The sequence below is a fragment of the Taeniopygia guttata genome, chromosome 7, assembly GCF_048771995.1.
Source record: "Taeniopygia guttata chromosome 7, bTaeGut7.mat, whole genome shotgun sequence".
In the NCBI taxonomy this organism is placed as follows: domain Eukaryota; kingdom Metazoa; phylum Chordata; class Aves; order Passeriformes; family Estrildidae; genus Taeniopygia; species Taeniopygia guttata.
The window spans coordinates 21,542,127-21,560,348 of record NC_133032.1 but is presented as its reverse complement, the minus strand read 5'-3'; the positions used below and the strand labels follow the sequence as shown (position 1 = coordinate 21,560,348).

General features: G+C 37.8%; 1 protein-coding gene across 1 annotated transcript in view; it reads right to left on the bottom strand.

The window, feature by feature from the left end:
• Positions 1 to 3,698: 3,698 nt before the first annotated feature.
• The window catches only part of ZDBF2 (zinc finger DBF-type containing 2), a 28,820-nt gene continuing 14,296 nt past the window's right edge, over positions 3,699 to 18,222 (bottom strand). The window contains exons 2-8 of the mRNA XM_072931860.1: positions 16,796 to 17,077; positions 14,866 to 14,972; positions 14,226 to 14,277; positions 13,597 to 13,648; positions 12,925 to 13,030; positions 11,961 to 12,088; positions 3,699 to 8,926 (exon numbers count right to left, since the gene is read on the bottom strand). Of these exons, the coding sequence (XP_072787961.1) occupies positions 6,109 to 8,926; positions 11,961 to 12,088; positions 12,925 to 13,030; positions 13,597 to 13,648; positions 14,226 to 14,277; positions 14,866 to 14,972; positions 16,796 to 17,077 (3,545 nt within the window). The 3' untranslated portion in view covers positions 3,699 to 6,108. The remainder of the gene's footprint in view (positions 8,927 to 11,960; positions 12,089 to 12,924; positions 13,031 to 13,596; positions 13,649 to 14,225; positions 14,278 to 14,865; positions 14,973 to 16,795; positions 17,078 to 18,222) is intronic.

The following is an 18,222-nucleotide window of genomic DNA, read 5'->3' as shown; positions in this document are numbered from 1 at the left end:
GAGTGATATATTCTGAGCTGCACCACTATAGAAGTAGACAGATTCTGACAACTGTTTGCCAAGGTTCAGATAAAATAAACATTATAAAAACAAATCAAACCAAACCCCCCAAAGCTGAATATTCATTGATCTAGTTACAATCTAAAATACATATTTAAGTCTTATGCATCACTTCTACCTCCCTCATCTTAAAATTTCAGTGTAATGAAAAGCAAGACATACACATGCCTTGCATCCAGAGCTTCAGCCTCTCTGTTCATTCTTACAGTACAATCTCCAGGCCAGCACAGTATTTAAGCTCTCTACATGGGCTAGCAAGGGTGTATTTTGATTCTGCAACTTTTTTGTACAATATTAATCATAACTCAGTAAGCTATAACCAACACTTTCAGATGCACCAGTGCCAACATTAATGCAGCATGATACAGCAAATATGAGAAGCTGACTTTAAAAAATTAAAGTACAATTATATTTGAGGATGTGTGATACTGAAAAACCTGTTTATGAATCTCACTATTTGGGAAAAGCTGTTCTTCAGTTTTCCTTAAGGGCAGAACACTGAAAAAAAAGAACTTAAGTTTAGAAATGCTGAAACTGTTAAATAACAAACTGCAATAATGATGTGTTCGTACATTTCATGAAAAATGCTTCTGCACTCCAAGAAAATAATTATGACTTCCAGAACCACCAAAACACAATAATTATAACACTAATTACTCCAGTGAATCCCAAGCCAACTAAAACTATGCTATTAATTCCACCATAACTCTCAAACACACCAATTTGGACTGGATCTCCCTTATACACTCTATAAGTATATAAGCATATTGTTAATTGCTTATATTTCCCATGAAAGAGCAATCACCTGACTTAAGCTTTGGTTATAGTATCATGTTTGCAACTCCATGTTTAGATGGTTGAACAATTATTTCTTTAGTTAATCACTATTTGATAGCACAGTATTAACTTTATTCAGCCAACATAATACATGGATATTTTCAAGTATGAACTGAAAACTGCAAAGTGTGTCCTGAAATTTTATGACTTACTAAAACCTCAGGAAACCACATGCCTCTGCTTCTCTGCCACTTAGGGATCTGACACATCTGTGTGTGTTGCTCCTGTAAAAAAATCACACTGGTTTAAACAGGCACTGCTACAAACAGCAAATGAATACCAAATTCATAGAACAAGGTATTATACTGTTCAAGGCATTCCAGTAATCTGTTTACCATACTCTTAAAAGTACTGTTGCACACAGTTTTGAAGAGAGTTATGCCTGCATTAATTTGGTCTATGTTACAGATGCCAAACTATTTTGCATAAAGTAGAAAGCTGCTTAAGACTATAATACTTCCAGCCTCTGCCCTCATATAGTAAGTGAACATTCTCAAAAAAACCTTTCATGAGTAAGCACTGCAGGTGTCTGGCCTACCATGTGGTTGGGGCTTCTTGATGTCATGCTGCCAACATGAAGTTAGACATTTAAAATGTATCTATCATCTTTTCAATGCTATCCTAAGGGTGTCATTGCTTCAGCTGGCACAGAATAGGATGAATCTTGGCTTCACTGAGGCAAGATATCACACCACTGTGAACAGTTGTTTAAATTATGACTGTCTGCCTTCATAGTAGTAGCTTATTTCATAGCATGCTGTTGTGTTCTTTCCACAACAAATTATAGCAAATAGCTTCAAGGTAAATTCCACTTCAAGAATAAAGAAAAACCAAAAGCACATATTGAGTCTTTATTTTATTAAAACAACATTTGTTCTGCTGAAGAAATGAATGAATTTATAACTGCAAAACAAACAAGGAAGAAAATGTTTCCTTCTGGGCATGCTCAGAACTATGCTATTACAAATTTTTCTGATAAATTATCAAGAATGCTGTAATTCAGCAGGTAAAACATTAAAGGCAAAAATTCAGTGATTTTAGTTACATTAGTGAAAGAGATACATTTTACTTTTCCTATCTGTCCCAAAACACCAAAAGCTGAAAACCTCTTATTTCCAGTATGAGTTCAGATTACTTTGTTCTCAGGCAGAGTGACCCTAAGGAAAGAAGAAAGAAAGACCAGCAAAGGAATCAAAAATCATCATCCACTCCTGTTTCACAGTGGGGTAAAGCAGACTCCTAAGCACAGGAGCACCTGTGCCAACCTGCCCTCTGCACTTCAGACTGGGACAGCACCCTCTTCTGCCACCTATCACTGATTTACTTCCAAACAGAATATACTGCCCTGAAATTTAGCTCTTTACAAATAAAAAAAGAAATCCAAACACATAGACTGATAAAAACAATGGAACCAACAAATCTGAACTAAAATGAGCAGAAGATACAGAGAAAGAACATCCAGCAACAGCACTGGATGAGTCTGTAGTCTGGCTGTATCCTTACAAAACCACATTGTGTCAAATGACCACAGACAGAAGAGATAGAGAAGCAGATAAAAAATTACAACACCAAGCAAAATTATTGCAAAATATATTATCAATAACAACAACATGAAAACCACAAAACACATTCTCATTTGGGCACAAATTCAGCATGAAACTTAAAAAGAATTTCAGATGAAGCCATAGGCTCATTATAACAGAAATACTTCATTTATCTGAGTCCCAGAGAGGGGTACTTTCATAACACAATTACTAGAACATTGGATACAAACCTGTCAGAGAAAACAAGGGAGCAAAAAGTCCTATCATAAAATTAACTGAAGAACTGCGAGATGCAAGCCCCAGCTATCTAGTTTTGGGGGACTGCTACTTTATGTTTGGTTAGGACCTGGCACAATATGACAGGGTCACACTCATGGTTCACAATACTAATGAATAATAAAAATTTATCTGCTTAGAATAAGACTGTTTTGAAAGGCTGAATGAGTACTTTATGTGGGAAGAGACTTTTTAAACATTATGAAATGTATCATAGAAACTACATACCGACAAAACATCTCTGTCCACTACCATTAAAAGAACCCAGTTCCCGCCCCCCACCCCCCCTCCAAAAAAAAAAACATAAAAGGAAAAAAAGAAACACAAACACAGAAACAAGAAATATCACCCAGAAACAACCAACCCACCCACCAATTTTGGAGACAAAATATTTCAGTTCTCAAGTTTGCCATTGCTGCAGACTTCACAACCATGTTTTGAAGTATCAGCCATGCTGCTAATGACAGTGTTCCATTCCACAAGGATAAGAAACTGTATTACTTGTCTAACAGGAGAGTGCTTACCTATTTCTCAAGACCCCAGAATTTTCTCCTTCTTGCACATGATATTGAGTATCTTTGCAATATTTTCTTTTCGCAAATACATTCATAATTCCCTTTCCAAAGCCATTTCTCCTTTTACTTCTCATATCACAGTCTTTCCTCTTTTTCCTAGTGGTCATTGAGCATGCACAGAAGAGGTTTCTGAATATTCAGAAGCAAAGCACAGATCTACATCCAAGCCCACAGTAAACCTTATTTTGACAATGTCAACCACATAAATGTTTCCAGACTTGTACCTCAAGTCTTATTCTTCTAATAAATTCTTACATATGGTTTTTTAATTTTTCTTTTTTTTTTTAAGGAAAATATATAGCTACCTACACTTTTATGTAAATATAACATTTTTATTCTAAAAATCCCACCCTGATAAGAGAGTCTATTACCAAAAACAAAAGACATTACAGTCTAAAAATATTAGTAATTTTATAGTCCTCAACATATCTTTATTATTCAAGATTTCAAGGGGAAGTTATGCACTGGAATAAGACAAGTGTACAATGAATGAGTGTGGAGAACAGCATTTTGACTCTAAACAAATACACACTAGTGTTCTTAAAGTACAATGTGCATTAAAACTTGTTCACACAAAAATAATTCATGCTCTTCACATGTGAAATACTGTGAAAAATAAGATGGAAGAAGCTCGATAGGAAAACATTCTTGTATCATAAAAATATGTTAGAATGGGACTTATCTATAGTTAAAGCTTTGCTTTAAACAAACTTTATTTAAAAATCTTCTTTTGCTTTATCTAAAAATTAGCCTTTCTATAAAAACCATTCCTTTAAAACTTTGCTTTAAAAACATCAGTTTTATATTAGACAAAATATTAAATTATACAGGCACAATTAGTTGAGGGCTATAAAAATTTATATTATAGCCCTTCATTTTCCAGTGACTTGCAATACAGTCATAAGATTCTGTGTCTACTGACAACCATAGGAAAACTCATCCAAAGAAATAAACTTTTATATAAAAAATAAAATAAATTAAAACAAAACAAATAATAAATCTGTCAGACCATATCTGACTTGTAAAGGAACGTACTTTCCAGCTGACACATGCACATCTTTTATTTATCTTAGGAAATATGCATATACATTAAAACCATCCTCAAAATATTCTCTGAACATGTGGTTTATGATGACAGCTTTTATATTTCCTTCAGATACTGTATATTAAAATAAACTATTACCAAGCCACCTTCATCTCAGCCCAAATTTGTGACCCTTGACACTTCAGAAAGAAGTGAATGAAGAATCAAGAACAGTTTTGTTTTCTGAGGGGAAAATGCACAGATATGGTCAATGTTAGAGACAGCAGGGTCTGGTCTTTTCCATGTTTTTCTTGTGTTCTGAAAAATGTATTGTACCACTAGAGAATTTATGAAGACCTTCACGGTAAAATAGATAATGTAATATATCAAACTGAAGATTTGAAAACCAAAGCCTGGATTATGATGATGTTTAACTGTGTGCTTAATTTACTGTAAATGAACCATTAATCTTAGGTTTTAAAGCACAGAAACATCCATAAGACTGGCTTTATGTTTCCTAACCACATCAAACAAACTGTCATCATCATAATTATTAAAAAATGAAAGAAAACTAAGCTAAAATACCATGAGTTTGGGAGTTTTTTTGGTCATAAAACCATAGCAGATGGAACATCAGTGGCCAAACTTGAATTTCTGTGGAATATAATTTTAATTCAACCAGGGTTTTAACCAAATATTTTAACTCTAATACATTTAGATGGATGCTGTGTTATGTTTATTTAAATATTTTACTGCAAATTTAGAAAGTTTGAACTCTAGTCCATAAAAATTTAACCAACACTACACCAAATAAAGCCAGAAAAGCACAGAACTCCAAACTCAAGGCTGACATTCTAAAACAACTTACTGCTATTTGTTTGCATTATAACTTTTCCATCCCCCTCACTAAGGAATGTGAAATTCACCTACAAATTTAATCAACAAGCTATTAAAAACAAACAAAAAAAAACCCCAAACATAACCCTATATTTCTTTCAGAATTCAAGATTTCAATTCAGTTACCACCATTTGAACAGTCCCCTAAGGAGACATATTTTCTTACCAGCATGGTCCATTATTGCTTGATGAGAGCCCACAGTGACTTTCAGTCCACAAAAAAATAAAAAAAGGTTTGGACATGGTTTCAGGAACAAAGAAGTCCATACAAAAAATGTGTAAAATTATATTTCATTTCAGGAAAGCATTGAACTGATCTGAATTGTATCATACTGTATTAATTTTAATGCCATTCCACAGGCAAGTATATATTATGTGTTGAAGAAGGTGCACATATACACAAACACAAAATACACACACAGAATTCAGCCCTGATTGATGTATCTTCATTAAATTTTTTAGCCTAGCAACTAAGTCATCTTCTGCACTTTAGAATTACGTAAAAAAATTTAAATAGGCACAATTCATTAGCAGAGCTTCTAAATTACCTTATTATAGTGCACTGTTATGCACTGATAATACCATAATAACAATATGATACCATTCAAGGTCATTTTACTGATGTACAGGTGAAGACTAGTAAATATGATTATAAGTGCTTTTAAATCAAATCCACAACTTCTGCAGCTTTACACAGTAGAACAGTGCAATACATTGTGTCCCCATATTCCAGGAGCAAGAGCTGAGTTTACACTTGTATTTATTTCACATTAGACTGGCTTTGCGCTTTCTGGAGCTCTAGCACTTCATCTGCATTGTCTATGACCTCCTTTTTTTCTCCTTCCTTCTTCCAGGTGCTGGCTATAAAAAACAGAAAAAAAAGTTCTTTTGGTAGCTAGCTCTCACCTGGTAGAACAAGACAGTTTCGAAGTAATGGTACAGCAGAAGTTCTCCTAGAGGGGCGGTTCAGAGTGCCAGGATGACCCCGATCTCCACTTACTCCCCAGTTCCTGACTTTGGAGGAAGCTTGCTCTGGTTTCTTGGGAAAAGATTCTGATGTGACTTTCTGCCTTTTTTCAGGAATCCCTGTTACAACTGTTGAGTTCAAAAAGGCCCTTTTTGGTTTCCTCCTCACCTTTAATTTTTTAGCATCAGGCTTTTCTTTCTTAGGGTGCTTTCCCACTGTAGTTTTCCTTGTCTGGCACCTATGGATGGAGAAAGCAGATTTCTGGGCACAAGGCTGAAGTTGTCTTCTCATCCCCTCTTTCTGCTGTTTTTTAGTTCTGGACGTTTGTTTGCCTGTGGTTACTCTGTTTCCTCTCCTTGCAAGAGTACATCTGACAGACTTAGATCCTGCAGCCTTTCTGGAAAAAACCGGTTCTTTGTTAGTGCCTTCTTTTCTCTTCCATATTGCTTTTGGAGTCTCCCTCTCTGACCACTCACTCCTGATGGAGGTCAGAGGAGTTTTGGTAATTCTATTAAATGGAATTAATCTATAATCTCCTTCTATCACAGAGTTCAAAGGTGAAATGATTAGGTGTTTAAAAGAGTTCTCAGATACAAGACAATCTGTTCTTTCTGTGGCAACAGATGGTCCATCTGCCTTTTGACTTGAGGCTGCATCATTCCCTTTATCTTGATCTGGCAGGAAAGATGCTGAAGAACTACAGAAGTCTGACCAATTGAGTGACTTTGATGGCATGCTTTCTCTCTGTGTATCAGCTAGTTTTTTCATGTTTGCATCAAAGCTGAGACTTCTGAAAAGCTGTCGAACATGAGAGGGCTTTTTGGCCTTTTCTCCAACTGTACTCTTTGGAGGTGTTTTCAGAATTCGATTTGTCAGTGGGTCATAATATTTGAGAGAACACTGTTTGTATTTATATCTTACAGAGTCCTTGCTATCTGTGGAGTTATGATTTTTCCTCATTTTGGGAATATCTACAGGTTTACCTTTGCACTGTTTTACCTCTGGGCATGAGAGTACATACACCACTGTCTTGGGCTGTACAGGACTCATGATCTTGCTATAGGATTCTGGAAGTTTAAGAGCACATAGTCTGGTTTTCATGTTTGGAGTTTTTTCATTCTCCAGACATGCTATGCTTGCTTTCTGATCAGCTGGATCAGATTCCCTTCTAGACATTTTCCTTTTTGCTACAGGGTAGTTCAGCAGACTTGTTTGGGTGCCATGGCTGACTTTAACCACCTGACACCTTGAAGCCAGACGCCATGTCCTTTTCCTAGGCATTTTTACAATTTGTGGGTTGCATAGTGTATCTGAGGCTAAAGATGGGTTATCAAAATCAGAGCCACCACTTAAAGCATCATTAAATTCTGGCAATGCTTTAACTGGTGCACTTTCTGTTCTATTACCCTCAATAATATTGATCCTTTTTTCATCCTTCTGCTTTTTCTTCTTCATTCTCTTCCCTGTACAATTGGCTGAGGATTCACTGTTAAAGTAGCAGCGAAAACGACCTTCCCTGAAATCACGCACAAGTTCTTCAATTTTTATATCATCTTCATACATTATTTGAGACCAAGTTTTTCCCACAAAAGAAGGAGGCACGTGAGGCAGGGCTGGAAGAACTGGTTCTTCGGTATGAACTATGACATCCTTTTTCACTGCTTCTATTTTCTCTAATGACTCAGTTTTTAAAACAGAAGAGAGCTGTGTTCCATAGTCTTTATCTTGCAAACATACCTGGACCTCTTTCAGGAATTCTATATCTTTGATAGCTGCCTTGGGTAAATCTGCTCCCACCTGTATTGGTGCATCACAGTCAAAACTCATTTCAGAGCCCTCTAAATTAGTATGGTCCAGAAATGATGAAAAAGGTACACTGGGATTATTCTCTTCCTTGAAATTAATTTCTTCAGATGTAGTTTCATGGCAGTATTTCACAATTACATCTTCAATAGTTTCATCCACTGAACTTTCATCACCTCTGTTTGTCTTTATGTTTTTGCATCTTGCTAGTTGTGGGGATGTCCCAAGATCAAGGGAGCTGCTGATACCCACAGTATCCCTGAGATGAAGATCAGACACCAAAGTTTCATCCTGAGTTCGTAAACTATCTCGCTTTGAGAGAGATTGACCTGAGGTAATAAAGGAAGAATTGCTGTGGCTGTGTGTAGGATTCTGATGAGAAACTGAAGGGCATTTTGGGTGAACCAATACTGGAGCAGGATTCAAACGTGGGTTCAATAACACATCCTTACTGCACACCTCCAATGCTCTTTCATCACATCCACTACGCAGAAACAGATTTGATGCTGTCAAATCCCTAACATTTTTTCCCATTTTAGGATTAACAGAGGAACTGTGGCTTGTAGGACTGAGAGAAAACTGCTGAGGTACAAGGCTCACAGCTGTGGACTGACCTTCATGCTTATGATCTGCAATTCGAGCACGTTTCAGATTTACCCATTTCTTATCGCTACAAATGCCAATAGACTGCTGAGATATTCCTGGAACACGTTCCTGGCCTCTTTGAAGTTTTCGAAAACATGCTTGTGTAACAAAAGTTTTGTTTGTGCCCTCACGAGACAGGCATGGAACAGAAGAGCCTATTTCACGAGTGAACTCCTGGTCTTTGCTGGAAATCTCCTGTTTCTCACTGTTCCTCTTTTTCTGCATCTCTTCTGAGGACAGGCAAGAAATCCTAGGAGCCTCCAGAGTGACGGGGAATGGCATGTCATCATAGGTTGGTCTAAAGGGGAGGAGAGAAAAAACCAGCTTAGATAAATACTGTAAATATGCTTAAAAGTTTTCAAACAGCAGTGTGGGGTATTTTTAAGACTCATTACCCAGACGGCATCACTTCTAATGAATAAACTGAAATTACTATTTCTGATGCTCTATCTCAGAGATATTCAACTTTTTTAAAATTATGGAGGGGGAAATGCTCCACTAAGCTAAAGATAACAATTTGGGCATTAGTCTAGCACCCTCTTTATGCAATCATCAATTAAGAATGGCCAAACATAGATTACAATAATTTTATAAATACAGCAAAGCAGAAAAAGTAAAGATCTTTCCTTTGTTTGAAGCAGTAAGCCTACAAAGAGGTGATTTCACTGGTCATACTATTATTTCTTAAAATCAAGCTTTTGTAGAGAAATGGAACATAATAATAAGACACAGTATAAAACTATTGTTGAGTATAAATGCCCTTTTCCCTACAAAACATGGCTGCCTGATAGGAACTCTGCACATGTGGCCAAGGAATTCCATGTTTACTGTTTCTCACACACATACCACAGCTTCTGACTCACTCCTGCAAGAAGCCAAGTTAGGATTGTTCAGCCTTGCTGTGACAACAGATTTTTATATATTCTGTAATTGGCAGTTCTGTCTTTAAGCCTGCCTCAAACACAAGGGTTTGTGTCTTCCAGAATTAACACAGCTGACAGATATGGACGATTTTTCCTATGCAACCCAGGAACCCACAAGGCTTCAATGTGTAGCAGCCAGGCAAATCCAATGGAAACAATTTTTTAAATATGTAAATATAACTGAAGAAGAGACTAATGTGTTTCACTCAAAAATTATAACCATCCTGTGAGACCCAAACAGATGCTTACTTTAATACATGGCAGATATCAACTAACAGAAGTATTGTGATCAATTTTATAGTACAGTAATTTCCTTGGTTATATAACTAAGACTACATACAGCTAAGGGATATAGGACTGAGTAAGCAACAGAAATCTCATATAATGAAGCATTAAAATACATGAATGCAAAGTAACCAAATACATCAGATTATCAAATAATGCTTATCATCCACAATGCTGCTTTGCCCTTGCATGAATTCTTGGTCACCTCTGAAATAGGACCTAAAGGGAATGCCAGATGCAACAGAAATAATCTTTTAACTTCCTAACTTCAGAATTCTTCCATCTTTGTGTGAAACATCTTTGCATCCTGGCAGGTGGATCTTGCTGAAAGACTGAATATAAAACTAAATAGATTTTCATACGGAGAAACTACAGCCAACTCCTAGGTCTCTACCTCAGTTAACAGCCTACAAGCACTTCTCAAAAATTACTTTTAAGCAAATGTCCCTGTGGGGAAGAGAACAGAACAACAGTTTTATATAGTTAGGAACCTTTGACGGTTTTGCTACAAATTACCCCCTTAAGCAAAATGAAGATTTACTTTATAAAATGCTCAATACTATTTCCTTAGGTAAAAAACTTACATACCAAGTGTTTGGAGGAAGGAAGGATTTGGTGGTTTGTGGGTGTTTGGTTTTGTTTTGGTTTTTTTTACTGGGGAAGAACAACAATATCCTTTGAAATTCAGTATAAGGCAAAGCTCTGCTGAATTTTTCCTTTTTCCACATAACTACTAGGTATACTGGTTCTGTAAAATAAATCAAGTCTTACAAATATTCCCATAATATTTTAAAATTACACATAAGGATCCCTTGTATGAATTCAGCTAAATAGCAAAACAGTTATTTAAAGAACTGTGTGAAACTGTACATAAATCCAAGTGTTTTAATATAAGAAAGAAGAGAATCAAAATCTTACTTTGAGTGTCAGTTAAGACCATGACTTTCTTTTCAGAGCAGGACCACAGCATAAATCTATCAATACTTTCTTTTCCATCTTTGCTTTTCTTCCTACAAACTCTGTCTAGATTTGGGAGTACTGTCCCCCTTCTTCCTCCGACCTAATCTAGATTTTGTATATTATTTTTCTCATTCTATTCCTTCTTCCAACAACTTAGAGGAACATGGATAGCATGTTCTTCCTTGATAGTAGGTGTAATTCAGCAAAGCAACAACCCTTTATTAGTGACACCTCCAGAGAAGCCTGTCTTAAAGTGAATCCTATATTTTCTCCAGAGCAAAAAATGCTGACATGTTCTCGATAGTGCAATAAAATCTATTTAAGATGGGATGACAATTTATTTACTTATAGTGATGTGAACATCATGTCCTGTGCTAGTCTGGTATAGACATGCATATTAGCTACTTCTAGCACATCCCTGATAATGAGGGCCACTGAGTGCTTTCAGGCAGAACACCCTTCTGCTTGTTTGTTAGACACAGAGTTGTATATTGAGAAACTATACTGGGATTAAACTGGGATTTTTGTCTGCCTTTCAAAACATAACAAATGAGGTTTAATCTATTTTCCCTTATCTACAGAGAAAAATGTAACACACTGATCCTCTTATGACTCTTGAAACACGCATATGATAAAAAAAAGAGAACACTTTTCAAAATTTGAGCATTAATGAATTGGCCAATTAATGTAATTCAAATATTAATTGAACAGGTGACCTGCAAGGCTAATGAAAAAATAAACATGTAAATACTTACCTGACATAATCAACAAACCAAAATTATGAACTCTTTCCAAACATACATAAAATATGCTGCTAAATATATATATGTAAGGCCCAGAATCATAATATTTAGAATAAAACATATAAAGCTCAAATTTTAAGAATTTGTAAATGCATGTGAGATTATATAGTCTGCCATCATAAGTGCTGGCCTGTATATTCCTTCTTCTTTCAGGTCTTCACATTTATATGCTATCAGTGGTGTTGTTTCAAATCCCTAGGTAGTGAAGTTTTGTCTTCATATAAACAGCAATTGTCTCCATTGAGCAAGTTTCACCTCAAATGAGCCAAATTTACTGCTCAGCAGTAGAACAAATACAGGAAATCATAACACATGCATACCACTAACACATATTAAAAAAAGTAAGCTGTCTGTATTATACCTGCTGTCATGGTATCTGTGGGGATGATGCTGCAAAACATCCTGAAGGAAACGCTCCATCAAGCTACTGGTACCCGTACGATTCCTACAGTACGTTGTAAAATGTCTGTGCTGGGAGCTGAAAATATGCTGGTGAAAGATGCAACAGATGATTAGTCTAATACTACTGCTAACACACAGGCCTATTCCTAAAAATTCCTTCCTCGGTTAAACATTACACAACTGCTATGAAAATATTTAAAGAAAAAGTTTATTTTACAATTTTAAAATAATCTTGAGGTTTTTAAGTATGTTCAGGCAGTCTCAAATAATACTAAAATGTATTGAAGTATCTTTCTGAGCTGGAATTTAAATTAGTGGTTCTGGTAGCTGCTGACAAATCTCTTCTAACTAGTACAAACACTCTCACAAATCTCAGAGCTGCTCACAAGTCTTTTAACCAGAACAAACACTATAAATGTATCTGTAAATTACTTATAATATTATTGATCTTCATATGAGCAAACATCCTATAATTCATTCAAATTAACAAGAACTTTCTTAAGTATAGAAGATTAAATAGGCTTCTACTTTCTCATCAAAAAAGTCTGTAAGAGAGGAGACTGGCAAAAGAACTGAAAATGGCTGATCAAGTGTCTCCAGCCTTGATATCTAAGATATTACTATAACCCCAATACTTTAAAATATATAGAGATCTCAAGATTAAAGACACAGGGAAAACCATAATGGATGCAACGCAGACCTGTGTGGCTCTTCAGAAAAGCAGACTGCAGCAGCTGTGCCACCCCGTCAGCATCTTTTACAACAGGCAACAAATAAGCAAGGTATCTTCCTGAGGGCACATATTGTGCAATTCACAAACCGCTTATTTTTCACTCAATATTGGTTGTTTGGTGTAGAAACAGGTATTTATAAATTGAGAAATCCTTGCTATCTGCTGCCAAATTATGCAGAAGCTGTCTCACCTGTTCCAGATTACTGTAGTGTACATGGCAACAGTTGCAGTATCCTTGTCTATTCTGCACAGTCGATACTCCAGGCTGAGGATGTTCTTGTCCTCTTCTGTGTAAACTGAAAGAAGCGTGTAATATTGTCGAGACATGCTGGATTGTTTAATTCATGTCCTTAGCATGGAAATTCTAAATATCTATCTTACTACAGAGATGGGATAAACTTCCAAGATAAATGTTTCTATCTTAGAATTGTAATGGTAAGTGAGACTATGTCTTTTAAAGTATTCTGAAGCAAATTTCACTAAAGAACTTTTTCCTTAAATACAAATCAAAGAATAACAGCTTGAAGATAAAGTTAGCTGAAATCTGAAAATAACTGCCTCCAAAGAAAAAGGTAGAGTCATCTTTTCATTCATCTGTTTGTTAGTATTTCGAAATAAAAGAAGAAAAGACCAAAAATCTTGACATCCACACAGTAGTTTGGGGCACTACAATGTGCCTTCCCCACAGTTTTTAACAGTACATGGGTGTAATATACAAAGGACCTCCAATTATACACTCAATCCATTTTGTGTTGCTGTCATCCATTACACAAGGTAACAGATAAGGCTGAAAAGCAGATTCTTCCCATTTTACTTTGGTAAGCAGTAAGCTGGAAGCCACTTAGATCGTCACCTAACTTACCTGCTACTGCTGTCCTGTCGTGGAGAGCCCTCAACATCATGTCTTTGGATTCCTACAGAAAAACAAAAACAACAACCAAGAAATAAACCACCCAAACACACATGTAGAAAACACAAAATCCGACAGAGTATCACAGAGATGGAGAGTTTTATGTGCACTAGCTACTTCTCTTACATCTCTACTTTTCTTGCATTTGTCAAAACTACTATTTTAAAGGAAGATAAAAGATTTAGTAAGTTCAAAACAGCATGAAGACATTCTGTTGTCAGCAAAGTTCATCCAACAATTTCATAAAATAAGCTTTACTCTTTCATAGCTTAGGTGAGTTTTTCTACTGATTTGTCTGGATTCAAGAGCAGGCAATCTACATTGGTATTGCAACATCCATGATTACTGAGATAAAATGTAAAGTGTCTCAAACAGTTTTCAACAGGACAAGAAAATTACACCTACATGGAAACTTTGTGGATGATTCAGAAGTCACTCCTTCCATCTAAGTTCCGTAATGAAATTTAAGAAATCAAAGCATGCAATTGAACTACAAGATAAACTAATACTTTTATTGATAGTTATTACATTTTTAAATGTAACCTCAACAAAAACAATCTTGAACTTTTTCAACTTCTTACCTTGTGCTGAAGAAGCAGAAGCTTCATCAAGTCGTTTGATTCTCTCAAACATCTGTAGGTAAAAAAAATTTTTACGTAAGTCCATCATCATACTCACTGTATCCTGAAGCTCCAAGCTCCAAGCTCTTTAAAAGTCTGAACTGCTTCAGCTACAGACCAATACCTGATTTAAATGAAGCTGTATTCTAAAAAGAAACTTCTGCTTTACTAGGTTACCCTAATATTACATTTAACAATACATTTTATCTTTGATAGAAGGGGCTAACTTTTCATTAATGAAATCAAATACTATAGTTATGAGTACAGCCCACACTCTGTTAGGTTATTAAGCAATAATCTTGTCAAATTAATTAAATTACTTACTTTCCTAAGTTGCCTTAACAATTAAGACAGGAGATATATGTAAGAAAACCCATTTGAGACTATACCAGACAAAGTAATTCTCTAGGCTGGAAAAGAAATCCTTATTACTCAAAAGATCTGCAAATCAATTTTGAATCTCACAATTTTTAATAAAAATATGACTGCAGCAACAAGCAGTTATGTGCTGTAGGGTGTCCAAACACAAAGGACTTCCAGGTGTCACACAGGCCTTTTATGCTACGGATTGTAAGCATTAAATCACCTTGTTAGTACCTACCTTAGAGTCACCAATCTTCCTCATCCACCAAAGCTGACTCCAGACTAGCAAGCAATAAATGTCAAACAGGAGGCCATTTGCAGTGCAGGACACTTCTCTCACCCCATCTGGCAACATGGAAGTTTAAGAGACATTTAAAATAACATTAATAATGCATGTTTTCCATGCCCTAAGGCATTAAAATTTTTCTGTACCATTTTGCAAACAGTTAACAAATGGATAAACCTTTTTGAAAGTCTGCAGCACATTTTTCTTAATATGGAAGTAATTTTGAGAGTCTTTCCTATATAAATGTTACCCATTCCTTTTGGAATGGGCCCTGTGTACTAAACATTGTTATCACTTCCCAGACTATGCACTGCTCATGATAAAATACCTGAGCTGTTATAGCAGTTATGGTCAGAAGGAATACCTTAGCAGCTCAACTTTAAACAGCCCCTCACCCCCCAAAATGAAACAATCCACCAAAACACCAAATTCCTTCTACGTCCCATTGTGTTGGAATTTATGTAATAATATTAAAAAACAAAATAAACAAGAAATTACAGCTTTTCTAATAAACCTTTTCATCTGGCAGCTGAGAAAAGCTTTTTTGATAGATCAGCTGATCTCAGTTGTCCTGTTCTATTTCCTATGCACTGCCAGGACCCGAAAGAAAGTGAAGGAACAACACAGAAAACTACCCCTCATGAGCAATGCCTTATGTAAAATCACTTGTTCTACCTGCTTGAAGTTGATTTCCTGCTGTTTTAAGTCTTACATACAATCCTATGATAAAGCTAAAAGTGTGGCAAGAGCGTAGCAACAACAGAGGAGGCGACCCCACGGGTGAGGCAGTCAGGCAGTTCCACAGCCAGAAGGGGACACCACAACCATTCATCCCCATCCACTGCCCCAAAAGGAGATTAAAGCACCTGGAACACCAACGTTTGAGTTCCATCTCAAAGATGCTAAGCAGTGGTAACTGCAGTATGTTGGAGGATGGAGGAAGACCTATTGTCTTAGAGGAATTTCTTAGAGGAAAACCTATTCTCTTTGTATCAGTATTTTGAAAAACCATAGTGTACAGGACAAAGAAATAAGTCTTAACTCAAACTAGATACAGCTTGCTTAGCATCTGAAGTCAAGCTTAACCCACAAGCTAATATTAAGGAAATCTGCTATGTAGCTGCCTTATTTATCTTGCCAAAATCTGGATGGCCTGAGATCCTTACTTTTTTAAAACAGGGACTACAGCTATAAATCCACCAAGGATTTTTCATGTGTCCAAGGAAAGACTGCAAAATTCTGCCTTAGTTAAGCTCTTGATAGTGGGAACTATCTTAAACTGTTGGATTAAGAGTAAATAAATAATATCTATTCAAGATAAAGCTTAAATATTTTACAATTTTAAAAAATCCTTTAAATTGTAACAAATGTATAAACAACCAGTTACATACAGAAATTTTGATTTGCAAACTTCTAATCAAGCTATTTTAGTGTTGTTTCTAAAACCAATGCTTTGTTTTGGCTTCATTGAATTACTCTGTGTACAGCAGGTAGAGAACGAAAAACTTGAATCAAGTTTAACAACACAACCAAAAGGTATGAAACGTACACATTAAAATTTTTTAAAATAATTGAAAAAAAAAATCAGTGGTGCATTCTGATAGTAACTGAGTGTCAAAGGCATCAGATAAACTCTCCAGACAGTGTCACTCTTGCACCGCAACAAGTAAAACAGAAAGGGTGAAATAGCAATAAAAACTGCTCCTCGAAATACGCCTCACAAACACCTCTGCCACCCCTTCTCCCGAGAGCAACTGTGCTGGGCAGGCAGGGGGAGAACAAGTCCCTCCCCTAAGCAGAGGGACCTGCCTTCCCGCAGCACTGCCCCACGGGGAGGCGAGCGGCAGCTCCCCTCAGCAGCGGCTCTGCCCCGCGGCCTCACCGCAAGGCGCGGGTCCCGTCCCGGCCGCACCGAGCCCGCGGTGCCCGCCTCGCCTCGCCTCGTCCCGTCCCGTCCCGTCCCCCGCCGGGCCCCGCCGCTCGGGGCGGAGCCGCAGGGCCGGCCGGCAGCCGAGGGACCAGGGCCGGCCGTGCCCGCGGAGCTCCGCCCGCCCCGCCGGGAGCCGGCGCCCGCCGCCAGGCGCTGAGGGGACGCCGCGCGCTCGCTCGCCTGCCCGCTCCCCATTCCCCGCTGCCGGCTCACCTCCATCATTCCCCGTTCGCTCTTCAGTGCCGCCCGGGGGTCAAGGGACGCCATCCTCTGCTTCCTGCTCCGGGTCGGCGGGCCGCGCCCCGCGAAGGGAATGGCGGGAGCTGCGGTTCCCGGGCCGCTGCTCCCGGCCTGGCGCGGGCGCCTCCTGCCCCGAGCGCCGCGCCCCGCCCGGCCGGCATGCGGCCCGGCTGTGGGGAGCGGGCTCTGCGCGGCTCGCACGGAGCGCCGGAGCCTCGCAGCCTCGCTTCCTGCAGCACAGGCGCTGGAAACTGCTCCAGAGCACCTCGGGGTGGCGTCTTTTGTCAGCCCCGGCCGGTGGTATTGGTTACGGAAAAGTTACCTCTTAGCTAAGTTTCGTTTCAGCAACTGTCACTTTCTCCTTCAAAACACACTATTTCATATACTTGAGAGCAGGCTAAAGTGTTACCTTATTTTATTTTATTTTCGGCTATTAAAAGCTTGCTTTACATGGTGTGCTTTGTTCAAGTAGGTTTTTATCAGAACGTTAAAGTCTGACTTGGTTATCAGAGTTAATGCTAGAGCTGCTTCGCTTATAAGTGGGCTTAAGAATGTGACCTTACCTTAGGTTCTTTTATTTCTATTTATAGGGTTTTGACCGGTTATCTAATCTCCTGTGGGAAACCAGCCATTGCATATTTCTGTCATTATTGCTGAAGCAGGAGCGTATTTAAGTAATCCAGGCAGTCGCAAAGTCAACACAACACCCTTATGTGTGAAGACAGGTGCAGGTACAGGCTCGGATTGTGCAGTGGAGGGAAAACGATCCTGAATGCACTGCAATAAGGAAAATTTAAAGGGGTTCCTATAAAACAGCGCTGCTGTTTGGCTGTGTGATTATGAAACCATGGCTTTGAAATGTCCACCCACGCTGAGCAAGTAATTCAATACAAATTTCACATGACAGAAGAGTAGGAGAAGGCCTCTCTTTAGGAAGGCTGGATTTAGTTGCTGTTGCATTCTTTTGATACATGCATGCCTATGAATATATCTTTTTTGCTGAAAAATAAATATTAATTACAAAACAAAAGTTGCCTGATGATAGTTTCTTGCCTAGTACGATACACAACTTGGGAAAATTGGAACTTTCAGCTGAGAGCATTTGCATGTGTGGAAGGCTGAGGCACATGCCCAAATTA